Source organism: Tachypleus tridentatus, chromosome 11 (assembly GCF_004210375.1).
Source record: "Tachypleus tridentatus isolate NWPU-2018 chromosome 11, ASM421037v1, whole genome shotgun sequence".
Taxonomy (NCBI): domain Eukaryota; kingdom Metazoa; phylum Arthropoda; class Merostomata; order Xiphosura; family Limulidae; genus Tachypleus; species Tachypleus tridentatus.
In genome coordinates this window covers 34,280,040-34,299,090 of record NC_134835.1, presented here as the reverse complement: position 1 = coordinate 34,299,090, position 19,051 = coordinate 34,280,040, and the positions used below count along the sequence as shown (strand labels likewise).

The 19,051-nt window shown below is 37.1% G+C and overlaps 1 protein-coding gene across 3 annotated transcripts in view; it reads left to right on the top strand.

The window, feature by feature from the left end:
• LOC143231905 (potassium/sodium hyperpolarization-activated cyclic nucleotide-gated channel 2-like) overlaps window positions 1-19,051 on the top strand; it is a 143,161-nt gene that overhangs the window by 84,501 nt on the left and 39,609 nt on the right. For all 3 annotated transcript variants that reach the window (XM_076466714.1, XM_076466715.1, XM_076466713.1), the window contains exon 2: window positions 10,339-10,875. In XM_076466714.1, coding sequence (XP_076322829.1) covers window positions 10,358-10,875 — 518 coding nt within the window. In that variant the 5' untranslated portion in view covers window positions 10,339-10,357. The remainder of the gene's footprint in view (window positions 1-10,338; window positions 10,876-19,051) is intronic.

Below are 19,051 nucleotides of genomic sequence, written 5' to 3'. Positions count from 1 at the left end.
CTTTCTTTGTGAACCTGACGATGACCGAAGAAGGTCGAAACGTTGTTCGCTCTTTTATGTAAAGTGTTTTCTCAGCCCAAACGAGCCGTTTTTGCATATAAATTTCTATTTAGTTATATTTAATATTATAGTTCTATTTAGTTATATTTAATATTATAGTTCTATTTAGTTATATTTGATATTGTAATTAGATTTAGTTATATTTAAAATTATAGTTCTATTTAGTTACATTTAATATTATAGTTCTATTAAGTGCTATTCAATATTTTATAGTTTTTTTTATTATGGTTTTGTAAGGTTAGAAGTTTGGAGTTTGAATTGTAGAAGTACAATGGTGGTTTCTTGTGTACTTGGAGTAGCTAACCACTTTCCCACAATTGTCTATACACAGTGAAAGGCGGTAGAAACTGTGACGTTGTGGGTGTAAGCGTTGAGATTTATACACTTATTTGATTTTCAGTGACAGCTAGTTGATAAACACGAGTACTTGGTATTAATCTGATAGCTTACTGCACAACACTGTTGGGTGTTCCTTGTAGACTTTTGGCTGCTGATCACGAAAATCACATCCAAATCTGTCCATCACGTACCGTTTCATCGAAATATTTAGTTTTGTCATGTTTTTTTTTATTTGCGTCCAAAAATTTTGTTTCTGTAAGAGACCTATGAACAATGTTTCGTGCAGTCTGGGCATGTCCAGGTATGAAATTAGGCCAGGTTGGGAGCTGTTCTGTGGAAGTACGCAGCCCGGGCATGCCTGGGCAGGCTGGGGCCAGCTTGATACTATCTCAGCAGGCTATGAAAATGGCTTGCATACACAGATGCTACTCATTGGATTGGATCGCGGGTTCACATTCCGGTCGCGCCAAACATGCTCGCCCTCCCAGCCGTGGGGGCGTTATAATGTTACGGTCAATCCCACTATTCGTTGGTAAAAGAGTAGCCCAAGAATTGGCGGTGGGTGGTGATGACTAGCTGCCTTCCCTTTAGTCTTACACTGCTAAATTAGGGACGGCTAGCACAGATAGCCCTCGAGTAGCTTTGTGCGAAATTCCAAAAAACAAACAAACTCATTGGATTAATATAGACCTATAGTAAGCACAACTGGAATATCTGTGGAGATCTGAAAGTCGTTGCTCTGTTACTGGGACTGCTGCTCGTCTGTACAAAGTACTGTTGCTTCATCTGTGAATGGGACACTCGTGCCAAAGAGTCACATTATTCTAAGCTGGCTACTCTATAGAAAGTTAGTTTCAAGACAGAAAAATGTGGCACATGAACCGCTTGTCGACCCGGCAAAGATTTTTTTGCCTCTCTTCACATAAAATTGGAATTTCTGAAGAATTTCGTGAAAGCAATAAACAAAAAAGGCGAAGGTTTTCGTTGTTTAGGACAGATGTTCCCAAGAATAACTGAGGCCAAGATCAAAGAGGGCATTTTTGTTGGCCCTCAGATCAGACATGTTATGAGTGACAAGCGGTTCGAACATCTGTTAGTTGGGCCGCAAAAGATTGCCTGGAAAGCCTTCAAAGACGTTGTTGACAATTTTCTTGGCAATTACAGAGCCCCACATTACATCCAGCTGGTAGACAAACTTCTCAAAGCATACAAAACAATAAAGTGCAAAATGTCATTCAAGATTCATTTCCTCCACTCACACTTGGACTTCTTCCCCGTAAATCTCGGTACTGCAAGTGACGAACACGATGAAAGGTTTCACCAGGACATTGCTACAATGGAAAAACGATATCAGGGCAACTGGAATCCGTCAATGTTTACTGACTACTGTTGGACACTGAAACGTGATGCACCGGACATTGAATACAAACGAAAATCAGGACCAAAACACTTTTAATTATGTTGAACTTAATAGCATATTAGAAACATAAACGCAGTTAAATACGTTATTGCCGGTAAACAGTTAATTGTCTATTTCTCAGAGTTCCTACGTAATGAAGCAAAACCTAAACCATATTTGTGCATACCCACCAGGTACCTGTCACAATCAGCAAAAACTTTTCAAAATAATTGTTGTGCAATGTAGTAAGTGTATCACCTACGAATTTGGGTGTCCTTACCACGGACATTATACATCAAGACTATAAGTGGACAATCTGGACTTCTAACGGTAATACGATATTTAATTCATTATTTTTCGTAGTGCTGATTTAAACACCTATTAACAATTAATGCAATCAGTAATTATAAGTTATATATATATATATATACTCTATGTAATAAAATTATTACATATAGTTAATAATTAAGACCGTCCAACGAAATAACTATCCGAGAGTGTATACCACTGTTCAGTAATTTAACAATCTGTGGTTGTGTTGAAATTTAAACTTAGCTACAAAGCTCTGTTTTCTACTTTAAGAATCGTCGGAAATTTGTAGAACGTTTATCATCAATCACAATGAATGTTAACTCTCGATCAGAGCAAGCTACCTAAGTAGAGCAAAATTAAAAACTAACCTGGAATAGAGTATAGCCAATTAAGCATACTTTTCGTAGTTATAATTGTTAGAGCATACTGTTCCATGATTTAGCTGCTAACCACATTTTCGGCCAAATACCCAACAATATCACACGAGGCTAAAACAACTCAGTATGTTAGTCCTAAATCTATATATATATATATATATATACAACGCCCATTTTAATTTTATTCAGGAACATTATGTTGAAACACAAATCTTTATGCTTCTCTGAACAAGCACTGAAGTGAAACTTTAAATGTTCAAGTAAAGAAAAATAACAAATGTGTTGTTATAAGGTCTTTTATTTCTAGTATCAATGTATTTTATACATCAGTATGCATTACAAAAATTAAATACTGATTCTGTGAATGGTATGTCGTAAAGACTATCCTAAACACATCGAAATCTATCAGTGCATGGCATTTCTTGTGCTTTCGGCAACTGACCCGATCAGTGACCGAGTAGGTCAGGGGGAAAAAGTTAAACTCTTTTAATGCGACAATTCGCGAAAAACGTTGAATTATTTTCCCTATCGGATTATTCAGTCAAGCAAAAGTTCCTGATTAATCAGCAGGTGGAGATTTTGTTCATTAATGTATTTAAATAAAAATATAGTTTTATAGTTTATCATTGTAATGTGTGACACAACTGTGGAAGCATGTGAGAAGCATGTTGGGTTATATGAGACCATCTAAAGTTGTTATGTACAGTTCAGATAAGAACACTATTTTAAAAAAATGTTTATTTTTTGAATTTCGCGCAAAGCTACACGAGAACTATCTGTGCTAGCCGTCCCTAATTTAGCAATGTAAAACTAGAGGAAAGGCAGCTAGTCATCACCACCCACCGCCAACTCTTGGGCTACTCATTTACCAACGAATAGTGGGATTGACCGTCACATTATAACGCCCCCACGGTTGAAAAGGCGAGCATGTTTGGTGTGATGGGGATGTGAACCCTTGAACCTCAGATTGGAAGTCGAACATCCTAACCACCTGGCCATGCCGGGGCATTTAAAGAACTCTTGTCTTGTTGTTATTCATAAATACTAAAGAAACACGTTTCTAGGACAGACATATGGAGCTATATTCAGAACACGCAATTATCTATTAATAATAAGAAACACATAGTTATTTACAGTATATGCAGCAACACGTGGTTCTTTATGCCTAAAATATAAGCACGAAGGTATTTATGACTTATTCAGAAACACGCGGCTATATAGCATGCCATCCCTTAAGTAATGTCCGATTTTACATTCAGAAAAATATAAACGATTTCAAACGCTTTTAATGTTATTTAATCAATAATGTAAGTTCCATTAATATTAATTATTTCCTGCGAACGATTCACAAGCTTCTGAATGCCACTTCTATGAATTCTTGGGGTTTAGAGGAAAATAATGCAGAGAGAGTAGTTTTGGCATCTTCGTGTGTTCCAAGCTCTTTTCCATCAAGATAGTTCTGCAAACTTCTGAATAGGTGATAATCAGATGGGGCAAGGTCTGGAGAATAAGGAAGATGTGGAAGTCTTTCCCAGTGTAGCTCTTCAATCTTTACAGATGTGATCCTTGCTGTATGGAGCTGTGCATTATCCTGGTGCAACACAACATGCTGTATGGAGCTGTGCATTATCTTGGTGTAACACAACACTTTTACAACTGATCAAAGCAGGCCTCTTTTCTTTCAGTGCAAGATTCAAGTGCTCTAACTGTTGACAATAGAAATCTGATGTAATCGTTACATTGAGTGGCAGAAACTCAAAGTGGATCACACCAACAATATCCCACCAAACGCTTAACAAGAGTTTCCTAGGGTGGAGGTCCATTTTGGGCTGTGCTTTAACCAGTTTACCCGCACTGAGTCATTGTCTGCGGCACTTAACATTTTTGTAAAATATCCATTTTGATCTCCAGTCACTAACCTGTCCAAAAAAGGTGAGTTACGTTCACGAGAGTGCAGAGAAGTGCAAATGTCCACTCTTGTTCTAAGGTTGGCTTTTATCAAAACATGGGGATCCATTTTCCAAGTTTTGACGTCTTTTCAAGCTGTTGCAGAAGATGCTTTAACTGTTGAATGTGTTAAGTTAAACTTCTGTGCTAGTTATTTAACTGTTACAGCACAATCTTCATCAAGTGCAGCCAGCAACAAGTCATCATTAAACTCAACAGGACAACCTGAACATGGTGCATCACTTAAGCTGTAGTCACCTGATCTGAACTTCTAAAACCACCTTCGACATTTTCTTTCATTGAGAGACTCCGCACCATAAACACCTTGAATGTTTCGTGTAGTTTCTGCTGTGCTATTGACTTTTTTAAACTCATAAAGCTTATTTGCCTTATGTGCTCCTCAGACAAATCCATTTTCATAAGAGTTTGTTCCATTAATAATATGAAAAAGTAGAGTTGGGTTAGTTTCTTTTATTTGTCTGAACATTTTTATACACGTCCTACTACATATTTTAGTCATTAAACCCTTCTTACAAAGACAGGAATGATGACCCACTTTCTGTATTAAATTTTCGGACATTATTTGTGGGATGACCTGATATAAGACACCAGATTATTTAGTATTAAACATCCAGTATTTCTAATGAATGGGGGACGTATAGGTATCTAATTGGATGACATGCGAATATTTTTTTCGTTCATAATACGAAAGGAAATTTTTTATGTTGCTGTTGTTGTGTTGTTTTTGAATTAAGCACAAAGCAACACAATGGGCTATCCGTGCTCTGCCCACCACGGGTATCGAAACCCGGGTTTTAGCGTTCTAAATCCGCAGACATACCGCTGAGCCACTGGGGGGCAGGAAATTTTCATCAAAAATGACGTCGTAGACGCATATACATATTTATATATGCTTATAAAGTCAATAATTAAATACAAGTATTTCTTATTTATTTGAAATTGAGCACAAAGCTACACAATGGGCTATTTGTGCTCTGCCTACTACAGGTATCGAAACCCGGTTTCTAGCGGTGCAAGGCCGCAGACATTCCGCTGTTCCACTGGGGGAGCACCCCAATGGCTCAGCGGTATGTCTGCGGACTTACAACGCTAAAAACCGGGTTTCGATTCCCATGGTGGGCAGAGCACAGATAGCCCATTGTACATATTAGTGCTTAATTCAAAACAACAACTCATTGGGGGGGGGTGAACTATAAATCTCCGTAAGCAATTGCCCATGCAGAAAAAAAATATTCTCAAATCACATCTGTCGAATTTAAGACAAATAAAAAAAACTGTAGCTAAACTGAGTGCAGTATTACAGGGAATAAATCACTAGAGCTGTATGTAATGCTGAACAATAATATGCAAATATCAATTAAAATAATTAATTTCATGGTAACCAGCTGCGTTGAAACAAGTATTATAGAATAAATATCTTTTATTTGATACAACTCAATAAATACTGTCAAGTTCAGCATGCTGGACCTAAAGATAAAGAAAACTATGTTGTCATTCATACCAATAACACTTCACATACAAACATTAGAGAAATGGTTTTCCAATGTCATTCTCGGCCCATGTTGTTGGTTTTATTCTATCGTCAGTCAATAAAACATTTTACATACTTGAGGAAATACTGTCTTGAGGAGGTATTGTTTTAGTGTGTTATGAAATCATTTCATTCTATACGCAGAGGAACCAGGGTTGGCAGGTGAGGTTGAACTTCCCAAATTTTGGCCTGGTGGAGACACCTTAATAATAATAAGACTGCTATGCACATTTTGTCATTTTACTATGTATATTGTAGGGATATCTCCATCATTTAAATATTTAAATGTAACGCAGATATTGAGGGTTTCATACTCTTCAAGCTCTTAATAGAATTATTAGGTTCACCTCTAGAGATAACTTTTCCTTCTTCCGCTTGACCATTCCCAATTCATAGTTTCTAAACATTGTGTCCAAACTTATAACTCAAGAACGAGGCTTAGCTTTCAAGAGTTTTATTAAATCACAAGCTTTACAAAAATACCGTTATGACTAGTGGAAATGTTTTTCAGCGTATCGAAAGAAAATACAATAAAACTAATCTGTTTTTGTGTCGTGTTTGTTTGTTTGTTTTTTACTACTTCGTCCAAAACAAACTGGTATTTCCCTTTCTGTTCTTAGGTTTACTAGGAACGATTTCGTGTTTGTGGAGCCAGTTTAGTCCTCTGTTTTACTACTGTTTACTCTAAATTAGATTTAGTTTTACGAGCTCATAAAACGTATTAACGAAAGACTAGAAAAATAAGGCTTATCTATATTTTGTCTAGTAATCGAATTAGTTCATTGGCTCGAATTGTACTCGAATTGGTCCGATTTTCATCGGACATTTACTTAACTTTATCGAACACATTTAAAAACTGGTAAACAGTTTTCAGTTCGAAATAAAATAAGAACAAACCTTTTTTATTTAGTTTACATGTAACAACTTCAGAACGGATTTAAAATAAAACCAATAAACATTGTTGTATAAAAAGTTTGGGTATGAAATAACAACGTTTAAAAAGGACCGTGTAAGATAAAAGCGATAAATATTCAAACAATGATAAATTTAAATGTTTCGATCAAAGTTGCCACCCAGTTAACCATTTATGATCAGACGTGTAAACTGAATGGCAAACCAATCTGTAAGCCAATGTGTCCCAAAGGATGGTGCCTGGCATGGCCAGGTGGTTGAGACACTCGAATCGTAATCTGAGGGTCGCGGGTTCGAATCCCTATCACACCAAACATGCTCGCCTTTTCAGCCGTTTGGGCGTTATAATATGAAGGTCAATCCCATTATTCGTTGGTAAAAGAGTAGCTCAAGAGTTGGCGGTGGGTGATGATAACTAGCTGCCTTCCCTCTAGTCTTACTCTGCCAAATTAAGGACGACTAGCGCAGATTGCCCTCGAGTTTTGTTTGTTTTGTAATTTCGCGCAAAGCTACACGAGTCGAGCATCTTAACTTCCTGGCCATGCCGGGCAACCCTCGAATAACTTTGCGCGAATTTCAAAACAAACCAAAATAAACCCAAAGTATGTGCTACAACATACTAATATGTTGCAATTCAGGTGGCTTCATGCCGTAAGAAAAATACAACACTTTCCTATAGCTGCTTTAAGAAAATAAAGAATTGTAACAAAATTCGTTAGTAACAATTTAATGTGAAAACTACGTGAAAATAGAATCACAAATAATTTTATTTATCACGAGCTAATTTAGCGCGCGTGAGTCTTCATTCTCATTTTTCATGGAGCACCACATTTAGTGGTCTACCTTACCACTCATACATATTTTGTCAGTAATTTCAGGTGTGAATTAGAAGGGGGGGGGGAACATCACTATAAACGATTCCGCCATCAGACCCGTAAATAAGAAATAGCTAACCAGTCATTTCCACAGTGTATGATCAAACCTATAAAAACAATCAATTACAAAATCACGTTACTATCACAGTTAATCGGAGTATTAACATGTTGAAAACACGCTAATCTTATTAAAATTAAATTACACCAGAAAATACGTTAATATTATGAAAATTAAATTACACCAGAAAATACGTTAATATTATGAAAATTAAATTACACCAGTATCAAAATAATGAAATTACTTAAACCTAGCTAGGTGCACTGGTAGGGTTCAAAGTGCGCATGCCACAATTAATGTAGAGTTTCATTCAATCTGGTATTATGTATCTGACATCAGAGTTACCAATAATTCATTTTACCCTACAAAGACAGCTCGTGGTAGGGAAAACTGAATGTAAAACACAACACACATGAATGCTGAGAAAAAAAATTATAGGTGTGCATTTCGGAGATTCTATAAGTTATTGAAATGTCATGTGAAAACTGCAAGATAGAGAAATGTATTTTATTTTTCACACAAACATCGCCTTGCACTTCGACTTCTCACAGTACAAATCAAACTGACGTCATCAATTCATAGAAAGATATCGAGTGCAGGTACTTATAAACATAGCTGACTGTGTTGTGTACAATTGACTTGTGCTTTTAACTAAAGGCTTGACACATTTCGTGGAGGTACACCTAGTAATATTGGAATTGTAGCCAACACTACTTTTATCAATCTTATATTAAATAAATATTGTCAAATTTAAATTACGTTCACGTTATAATGATCAGTTTATATCAATATCGAATTATCAAAATCAAATACTGGAATCAACCAGAAGTAAAACTGAAAACAAAATGTCGTCATATTCATAACAATTAATAACAATTAACCTGTTCAGTGCCGTAGACGAGATAACTCGTCCAAGCCGATCGGTGACACATTGCCACGAACGAATTAATTCGTTCTCAATAATACCTAACTTCAATGCTAGATATCAGCACCATACATGCATTTGACCTACTTACAAATTGTTTCACTTTCGATCCAAAATGGCGTCACGAAAAGAGTTACAAAATGAAGAAACATTAGAGTTGTATTGTAGCAGCTGAAATACTTGGCAGTGAACAGGTTAAGCATGTAAAGACTAAGAAATGTGATAACGACACTCCCATGTAAATAAATAACATTTTGAAATGTAAAATAATTAATCATAAGATAATCGATCTCTAACAAAATATTTGTCTTGTCAACGACTCACAGCGAAAGTCTACCAATTAACAGAATGGTATTAATTAATCACATTCTACAGTCTTATTGTTAAGGTGGAAGATCACCTGCAAGATAAGCCTTTATTCCCCACGACAACTATTTTTGGCATATACTTCTAGTTTCCTCTTCAGTTTATTCTACAAAAAAACAACAACCTTATTTCTAATATTCCGATATTTGTTTGTTAAAACTTACACAAAGCTACTCGAGGGCTGTCTTCACTAGCGGTTCTTAATTTGAAGTGATAGACTAGAGAGTGTGTTTTTTTATTATAGGAAAGCCACATTGGGTTATTTGTTAAGTCCACCGAGGGGAATCAAACCTGATTTTAGCGTTATAAATCCGTAGACTTACCGCTGTACCAGCAGAGGACAGACTAGAGGGAAGGCACCTAATCAACAACATTCGACGCCAAATCTTAGGGTAAATCTTTACTGACAAATATTGGGCTTCATCGTGACGTTATAATGCTCCCCACGGTTGAAAGGACGAGCATGCTCCGTGACAGGATTCGAGCTTGGGACGTGTGACTAAATACCAGAGCTTCTAAACTAAATAATCACAAGATGACTTAGTTATCTCACAAAATCTAGTCTTTTTAGACCATAAAATAAATTTGATAGAGGTTTTCATAGCAAAAAAAAAAAAAAGACAGTCAAACAAGGGATGAAACGAAATACGAAGCTACATATTTTAATATTTACTTAGTTCGTACAATATTATAATAACCCGAGCAACAGATTTGGTAAATTTCCATATGTGAAAGACATTTATCAAAATCTAAACCTGAGAGAAGGATAGTAAATAAAAGGATGGAAGATAGAGAGCTAGAGAAAGTAATTTATGAAAAAGTATGAATGTTGTATGACACAATCTTAATTCTCTCTCATTATTTATGAAACTGTTTTTCAGTGCTTTATTATTCATATCTCTCATGAGAAATTGAGCAACAATAACAAACGGACGTCCAGAAATGCGAACGTTGCGCCGATAGTTGGATGTATAGGTGGATCATCCAAGCTCTGTAGATCAATATGTCGACGACACGACTATTTGAGCCGCCAGTATTGGTGGTGTTAAATACTGTCCTTCTCTTTACAACGTCACAACATTTCTTTTTAATAGGTAGTGGTAAATATATTTATCTGGATTTAAATATATTAACCTTGATATAGCTCGATTCATTGGTGATGTGTTCTCTGTAGATTCTACTTATTAATGTAATTATTCTTTGCTAAACCCTCTAGAGGCTCTGAGGTGACTGACATGGATTCAAACCCGAGCATTAAGGTACGAAGAGGAGAACGGGTGCCGAGCCTGAGGCTGGCAAATGGCCGTGTTAACTACGGGACTTCTTCACAGGAGGAGAGTCGCTCTTCTCCTAGAAGTCTTAACAAGGAAGACTTTGTCAAAATCAGTATCGAGAACACAACCACTTGCACAGACTCTCTCGTGACGGCTGCCGACGAAGAGGGTCTTACTGATGACTGCATTACCTCAGACGTAAACTACAAAGCCAGCCGTCCCGTTATTAACGCTTTACCGCGCGAGGTGGCCTGCGAAAAAGACGATGTTAGTCTTTATGGGACTCCCAAGGAAGAAGTGGGCCCTGTACCTATTGATGCGAAATCCTCTTTTATGCGGTTACAGCTCGAGTCTTTATTCCAACCGTCTGATAATAAGCTGGCTATGAAACTATTTGGTAGCAAGAAGGCCCTAATAAATGAGAGACTTCGCCAGAAAGCCGCAGGACACTGGGTTATTCATCCATGTTCTAAGTTCAGGTGAGTGATTCCTTACAATAATTGGACAGTGAACAGTTGATCTAATTCACACGATGCTCTATAGAGGGCAGAGAAGTAATAATAATTGAAAGTGGAAATGCATAGCTAAAGTTGAAGCTGCCTTTCTATTTCTTAAAACTAGAAACTAGAACTGTTTGTAACACGTATCGCCAAAGTCTGTTTGACAGTAGTATATTATTACCGAAACAGATAAACATATTAATATATACAAATACTTCATGAGATGTAACCCCGCCCTACTCTACATATTAATATATACAAATACTTCATGAGATGTAACCCCTCCCTACTCTACATATTAATATAAACAAATACTTCATGAGATGTAGCCCCGCCCTACTCTACATATTAATATATACAAATACTTCATGAGATGTAGCCCCGCCCTACTCTACATATTAATATATACAAATACTTCATGAGATGTAGCCCCGCCCTACTCTACATATTAATATATACAAATACTTCATGAGATGTAACCCCTCCCTACTCTACATATTAATATATACAAATACTTTATGAGATGTAACCTCTCCCTACTCTACATATTAATATATACAAATACTTCATGAGATGTAGCCCCGCCCTACTCTACATATTAATATATACAGATACTTCATGAGATGTAGCCCCGCCCTACTCTACATATTGACATATACAAATACTTCATGAGATGTAACCCCTCCCTACTCTACATATTAATATATACAAATACTTTATGAGATGTAGCCCCGCCCTACTCTACATATTAATATATTCAAATACTTCATGAGATGTAGCCCCTCCCTACTCTACATATTAATATATACAAATACTTTATGAGATGTAGCCCTGCCCAACTCTACATATTAATATATACAAATACTTCATGAGATGTAACCCCTCCCTACTCTACATATTAATATAAACAAATACTTCATGAGATGTAACCCCTCCCTACTCTACATATTAATATATACAAATACTTTATGAGATGTAACCTCTCCCTACTCTACATATCAATATATACAAATACTTTATGAGATGTAGCCCTGCCCTACTCTACATATTAATATATACAAATACTTCATGAGATGTAGCCCCGCCCTACTCTACATATTAATATATACAAATACTTCATGAGATGTAGCTCTGCCCTACTCTTCATATTAATATATACAAATACTTCATGAGATGTAGCCCCGCCCTACTCTACATATTAACATATACAAATACTTCATGAGATGTAGCCCCGCCCTACTCTACATATTAATATATACAGATACTTCGTGAGATGTAACCCCTCCCTACTCTACATATTAATATATACAAATACTTTATGAGATGTAGCCCTGCCCAACTCTACATATTAATATATACAAATACTTTATGAGATGTAGCCCTGCCCTACTCTACATATTAATATATACAAATACTTTATGAGATGTAACCACTCCCTACTCTACATATTAATTCCATGAAATTTAGTTCTGCCTCCACTCAACAGATTAATATATACAAACCTTCTATGAGATGTAGCTCTCGCCCCCTCACTCAACATAATAATATACACAAACCTTCTATGAGATGTAGCACTCAACATAATAATATACACAAACCTTCTATGAGATGTAGCTCTCGCCCCCTCACTCAACATAATAATATACACAAACCTTCTATGAGATGTAGCTCTCGCCCCCTCACTCAACATAATAATATACTTCTATGAGATGTAGCATAACATAATATATACACAAACCTTCTATGAGATGTAGCTCTGCCCCTCACTCAACATAATAATATACACAAACCTTCTATGAGATGTAGCTCTCGCCCCTCACTCAACATATTAATATACACAAACCTTCTATGAGATGTAGCTCTGCCCCTCACTCAACATATTAATATATACAAATAATAATATACCCTTCTATGAGATGTAGCCTCGCCCCCTCACTCAACATAATAATATACACAAACCTTCTATGAGATGTAGCTCTCCCCTCACTCACTCACATAATAATATACACAAATCTTCCATGAGATGTAGCTCTCGCCCCCTCACTCAACATAATAATATACACAAACCTTCTATGAGATGTAGCTCTCGCCCCCTCACTCAACATAATAATATACACAAACCTTCCATGAGATGTAGCTCTCGCCCCCTCACTCAACATAATAATATACACAAACCTTCCATGAGATGTAGCTCTCGCTCTCAAACCTTCTATGCCCTCACTCAACATAATAATATACACAAACCTTCTATGAGATGTAGCTCTCGCCCCCTCACTCAACATAATAATATACACAAACCTTCTATGAGATGTAGCTCTCGCCCCCTCACTCAACATAATAATATACACAAACCTTCTATGAGATGTAGCTCTCGCCCCCTCACTCAACATAATAATATACACAAACCTTCTATGAGATGTAGCTCTCGCCCCCTCACTCAACATAATAATATACACAAATCTTCCATGAGATGTAGCTCTCGCCCCCTCACTCAACAGATTAATATACACAAATCTTCCATGAGATGTAGCTCGCCCCTCACTCACTCAATCTTCCAGATTCTCGCCCCTTCAATATACACAAATCTTCCATGAGATGTAGCTCTCGCCCTCTCACTCAATAGATTAATATACACAAATCTTCCATGAGATGTAGCTCTCGCCCCTTCACTCAATAGATTAATATACACAAACCTTCCATGAGATGTAGCTCTCGCCCCTCACTCAACAGATTAATATACACAAACCTTCCATGAGATGTAGCTCTCGCCCCCATGAGATGTAGCTCTCAACAGATTAATATACACAAATCTTCCATGAGATGTAGCTCTCGCCCCTTCACTCAACAGATTAATATACACAAACCTTCCATGAGATGTAGCTCTCGCCCCTTCACTCAACAGATTAATATACACAAACCTTCTATGAGATGTAGCTCTCGCCCCTTCACTCAACAGATTAATATACACAAACCTTCTATGAGATGTAGCTCTCGCCCCCTCACTCAATAGATTAATATACACAAACCTTCTATGAGATGTAGCTCTCGCCCCCTCACTCAATAGATTAATAGACACAAACCTTCCATGAGATGTAGCTCTCGCCCCCTCACTCAACATAATAATATACACAAACCTTCCATGAGATGTAGCTCTCGCCCCCTCACTCAACAGATTAATATACACAAACCTTCTATGAGATGTAGCTCTCGCCCCCTCACTCAATAGATTAATAGACACAAACCTTCCATGAGATGTAGCTCTCGCCCCCTCACTCAACAGATTAATATACACAAATCTTCTATGAGATGTAGCTCTCGCCCCCTCACTCAACAGATTAATATACACAAACCTTCTATGAGATGTAGCTCTCGCCCCCTCACTCAACAGATTAATATACACAAACCTTCTATAAGATGTAGCTCCGCCCTTTCAATCAACAGATTAATATACACAAACCTCCATGAAATGTAGCTCCACCCCTTACTCAACTGATTAATGTGTACAAACCTTCTAGGAAGTATAGCTCCGCCGCATTCAACAGATTAATATATACAAACTTTCCATGAAATGTAGCTCCACCCCTTGCTCAACTGATTAATCTGTACAAACCTTCTAGGAAGTATAGCTCCGCCGCATTCAACAGATTAATATATACAAACTTTCAATGAAATGTAGCTCCACCCCTTACTCAACTGATTAATCTGTACAAACCTTCTAGGAAGTATAGCTCCGCCGCATTCAACAGATTAATATATACAAACCTCCATGAAATCTTAGCAGTCCCTGAGATTTATTATTTTACAAATGTAGCAAGGTTGTAGAAATCTACTGGAATGTTATTTCAAATTCAGTAATAATATTTTCTTTCTACAGAAAACTTTAATAATAATGAAGACACAAAGCATGTAAATGAGATATTTCGAAACATCTCCGGTGACATTCTTTATGAGGCCCAGCATGGCCAAGCGTGTTGAGACGTTCGACTCGTAATCTGAGGGTCACGAGTTCGTATCCCGGTCGCACCAAACATACTTGCCCTTTCAGCCTTGGGGGTGTTATAATGTGACGGTCAATCCCACTATTCGTTGGCAAAAGAGTAGCCCAAGAGTAGGCGGTGGGTGGTGATGACTAGCTGCCTTCCCTCTAATCTTATACTGCTAAATTAGGGACGGCTAACGTAGATAGCCCTCGTGTAGCTTTGTGCGAAAAACAAAAAACACAGACATTCTTTATGTACATTACTATACATCTTTTACAAAATATATAATGTCTAATGTGGAGCAAAAATTAAAAAATGCGGAAATGTAGATTATATCTTTTCAAGAGCCTATTAAAAGGATAAAAATAAAACTTTGTATTTGAATAAAATATTTTGAAGATAAAGTTTTTTGTTTTTTTTTGCAATGATTAAGAATTATATAACGGCCGATAAGAAGCAAAACCTAAAAACAAAATAAACTTCAGATAAGATTAGAGGCAGTTTACAAGTAATCTGAAATGATAGAAACCAAAAATTTATATTTTGATAAAGGCACCCAAATATAACGTTTGTGTGTTTTTTTTAACTATCGGAGAAAATAATGGCCTAGAAGCATGTAGTGATTTGGTAAGGAATAATGTATTTATGTCTGCATGAAACTGAAGCGATAACGGATAAAACATTGCAGCCTCCTTTGAGATATTTGTCACGGAACAACGGGAAATCCAAGCCACGCACTTCGTCCTTTCTTCCGCACAACTGAGCGATAATTTTGTGAGCTTCATTTCGATTTTATTTTGGTTCTTAACACAAAAGCAAAAGTGCAAAACCTATTATGAAAGCAGAGACTTTCGTAACTTGTATATACACAGGGTTAGATTTGAATTTCGTGCAAAGCCACACGAGGGCTATCTGCGCTAGCCGTCCCTAATTTAGCAGTGTGAGACTAGAGGGAAAGCATCTACTCATTACCACCCACCGCCAACTCTGGAGCTACTCTTTTTACCGACAAATAGTGGGATTGACCGTGACGTTATAACGCCCTCACGGCTGAAAGGTCGAGCATGTTGGGTGTGACTGGGAATTCGAACCCGGGGTCCTCAAATGACGACTCGAGCGCCCTAACCACCTGGCCATGCCGGGCAGTATACATATGTCTATCCACAAAGGAGCTTTGACTTTGAATTTCATTTGTGAAAATTCAGAGAGCTTTAATGTATCGCAGAGAACAAGCGGCTTTATCTACGTTAAATGTGAACTCTAATGTCACTTTTATAAAGCTGTAATAGTGCCGAACTTAATTAGTAGTTCTATTCTATTGTATTTATACAGGACGGGACAAAAGTGCCTGTGCAGATGTTTCATATAGAACGTTATTTATCTTTTTAAGTATTACAAACAAACAATAATTAAATTGGTTTCAACCATTTTCGTAATATTTCCTTTAGTATATATAATGCACGTTGTGCTATTCTTGTTTTAGCTATTATTGGTGTCTTCTCTCTTACCCTTATATATGTGTATGGTTTTCAAACACAAGTGTTTTATAATTTTTAGATAGCAAGTATATTATTATTAGGGTTTATTTAATGAATATAATTGTACTCATCGTAAACCTAATCTTACTGGCAAAGTCAGAACTAGTCCATAATTCTGAAGGCTCATAACACTATAGAGCGAGTTTTGATACTTAAAAATAATAATATAGAAATAAAACACTTCCTACAAAGCGGCCAGCGAGGTTACTTCACGATGGAGAGTTTTAACAGTTACAAAGCACTCCCCATAGCCTGGCATGCCCAGGTGGGTTAAGGCGTTCGACTGAGGGTCGTGGGTTCGAATCCCCGTTCCACCAATCATGCTCGCCCTTTCAGGCGTGGGAGCTTTATAATGTCACGGTCATTCCCACTATTCGTTGGTAAAAGAGTAGTCCAAGAGTTGGCGGTGGGTGGTGATGACTAGTTGCCTTCCCTCTAGTCTTACACTTCTAAATTAGGGACGGCCAGCGCAGATAGCCCTCAAGTCGCTTTGCGCGAAATTCAGAAACAAACAAGCACTTCCCATCAAACAACAAACATAAAGCATTCCCTGTAAAGCGACCGGCGAGGGTACTTCACTTGAATTGCACGATTTTGACAGCGGATATGAAGCACTTCCGTAAAGTGACCAACGAAGGTACTTTATGGAATTTTAACAACGGATAGGAAGCACTTCCATAAAGTGACCAACGAAGATACTTCACGGAATTTTAACAACGGATAGGAAGCACTTACATAAAGAGATGCACAAAGGTACTTCACGGAATTTTAACAACGGATAGGAAGCACTTACATGAAGTGACCAATGAATGTACTTCACGGAAGTTTGACAACAGATATGAAGCACTTTCGTTGGAAAATTATTAAACATTTCAAACACCACACTTTTTGGTGCACAATAGTCTGTTTGTGTTTTTACCATCTTAGGAGGTTATATTATCTACTTTAAGACTGATTATTGTGTAACATTCATGTGTTAGCACGTTTCAGCTTAACTAGAATAAGTTATTTTTTACTTTCTGTGTCAAAACAAATATTACTGAAGCTGATGTTTCGCAAGTTATATTTCTCTTCAAAAAAGCGCATTTGTTTTGTAATACAGATGTCTATGAAATACAATGAATATTTCATCCACAGGCCAGGCATGGCCAGGTGGTTAAGGCACTCGACTCGTAATCCTTGTCACACCAAACATGCTCGCCTTTTTAACCGTGGGGGCGTTATATTGTGATGGTCAGTCTCACTATTCGTTGATAAAAAAGTAGCCCAAGAGTTGGCGGTGGGTGGTGATGACTAGCCGCTTTCCTTTATTCATAGCTGCTAAATTAGAGAAGGTTAGCGCAGATAGCCCTCGTGTAGCTTTGCGCGAAATTCAAAGCAAACCAAACCATTTCATCCATAAACACACATCAGTTATATATTAATGTGAATAAAAATTTCGAAGTTTATGAAAACAGTTTAGTATGTAGAAATATTTTTAAGAAACCAAGGAACTTAACTGTCTTACCTTAGTGTCACGTGACGTGTGTAATTATGGAGAGAACTTCCGTTTTGTTTTGTGAATAACTTATTAAAATTAGAGCTGTGTAACGTGTATCAAAACGAAAGATGGGTGTATTTGATTATTTAGAAAAAATTAGCTATCAAATTATTTGCAAGATGTGTAAAAATATCGTCAAATTTTGACACTTTGAATAAAGTAGAAAGATTTAACGTAAAATATAATAAATAGGCACTAAATACAGCACCGAAGTTTCATATGCACAGCTGTACATTACCCTGTAGATGCTACGTTTAAGAAACAGGCTCGTCAAATGGTGAAATCTACATGAATACAGACAGGTTTGTGAGATACGTACCTTCTACTAACTTCTAGTGCACCCTCGAAGAACCTTACGTTTAACGTAACGAAGGTAAAGGATTCACTTGGCATTTCTCCAAGAGCCTAAGGGCGCTGTATTCCCGAGCGTTTTTGCCTCTGCATAATATATTATACAAAGTTGCTCCTGTCTGGAACACCAAAATAATTAAAATAATATAGAGACACCATTGTATCTGTTGTTGTTGTTTGGAATTAAGCATAAAGCTACACAATGGGCTATGTGTGCTCTGCCCACCACGGGTATCGACACCCGGTTTTTAGCGTTGAAAGTCCGCAGACACACCGCTGAGCCACTGGGGAGCCGTTGTATCTGTCTTGTTCTAAAACGAGAAAATTGCACAGTTATTCATTTTTCTATGGTCTTTTAAAGTCACGGTTTGTTTCATGTAATTTATTTTATTTATCGATGTAGTTGTGTATAACTGTTCTGGTAAGTTTATTAAACGATGTATTCCTACTTAGGTAATCTAGTATTAAACTTCAAACGTTTGAAATAAAATGAACGGAACTTGAAACATGCATTTGTACAAAATATCTTTGCCCTATTTCCATTAAATGTTCGAAGTTTCATGAATAACAGGACTTAATACACACCGAGTAGCAATAAGCCATGAATGTTTAGTTTGTAACAGCAAGTCCAACTGAAACTTGAGTGTTCACCATTAACGTGAGAGAACTTATGAGATAAAGCTGGTGATTAGGTAAAACTACGCGTTTCTAAATATCATTAAAAGCCGGATGCACCTTACTTCTCT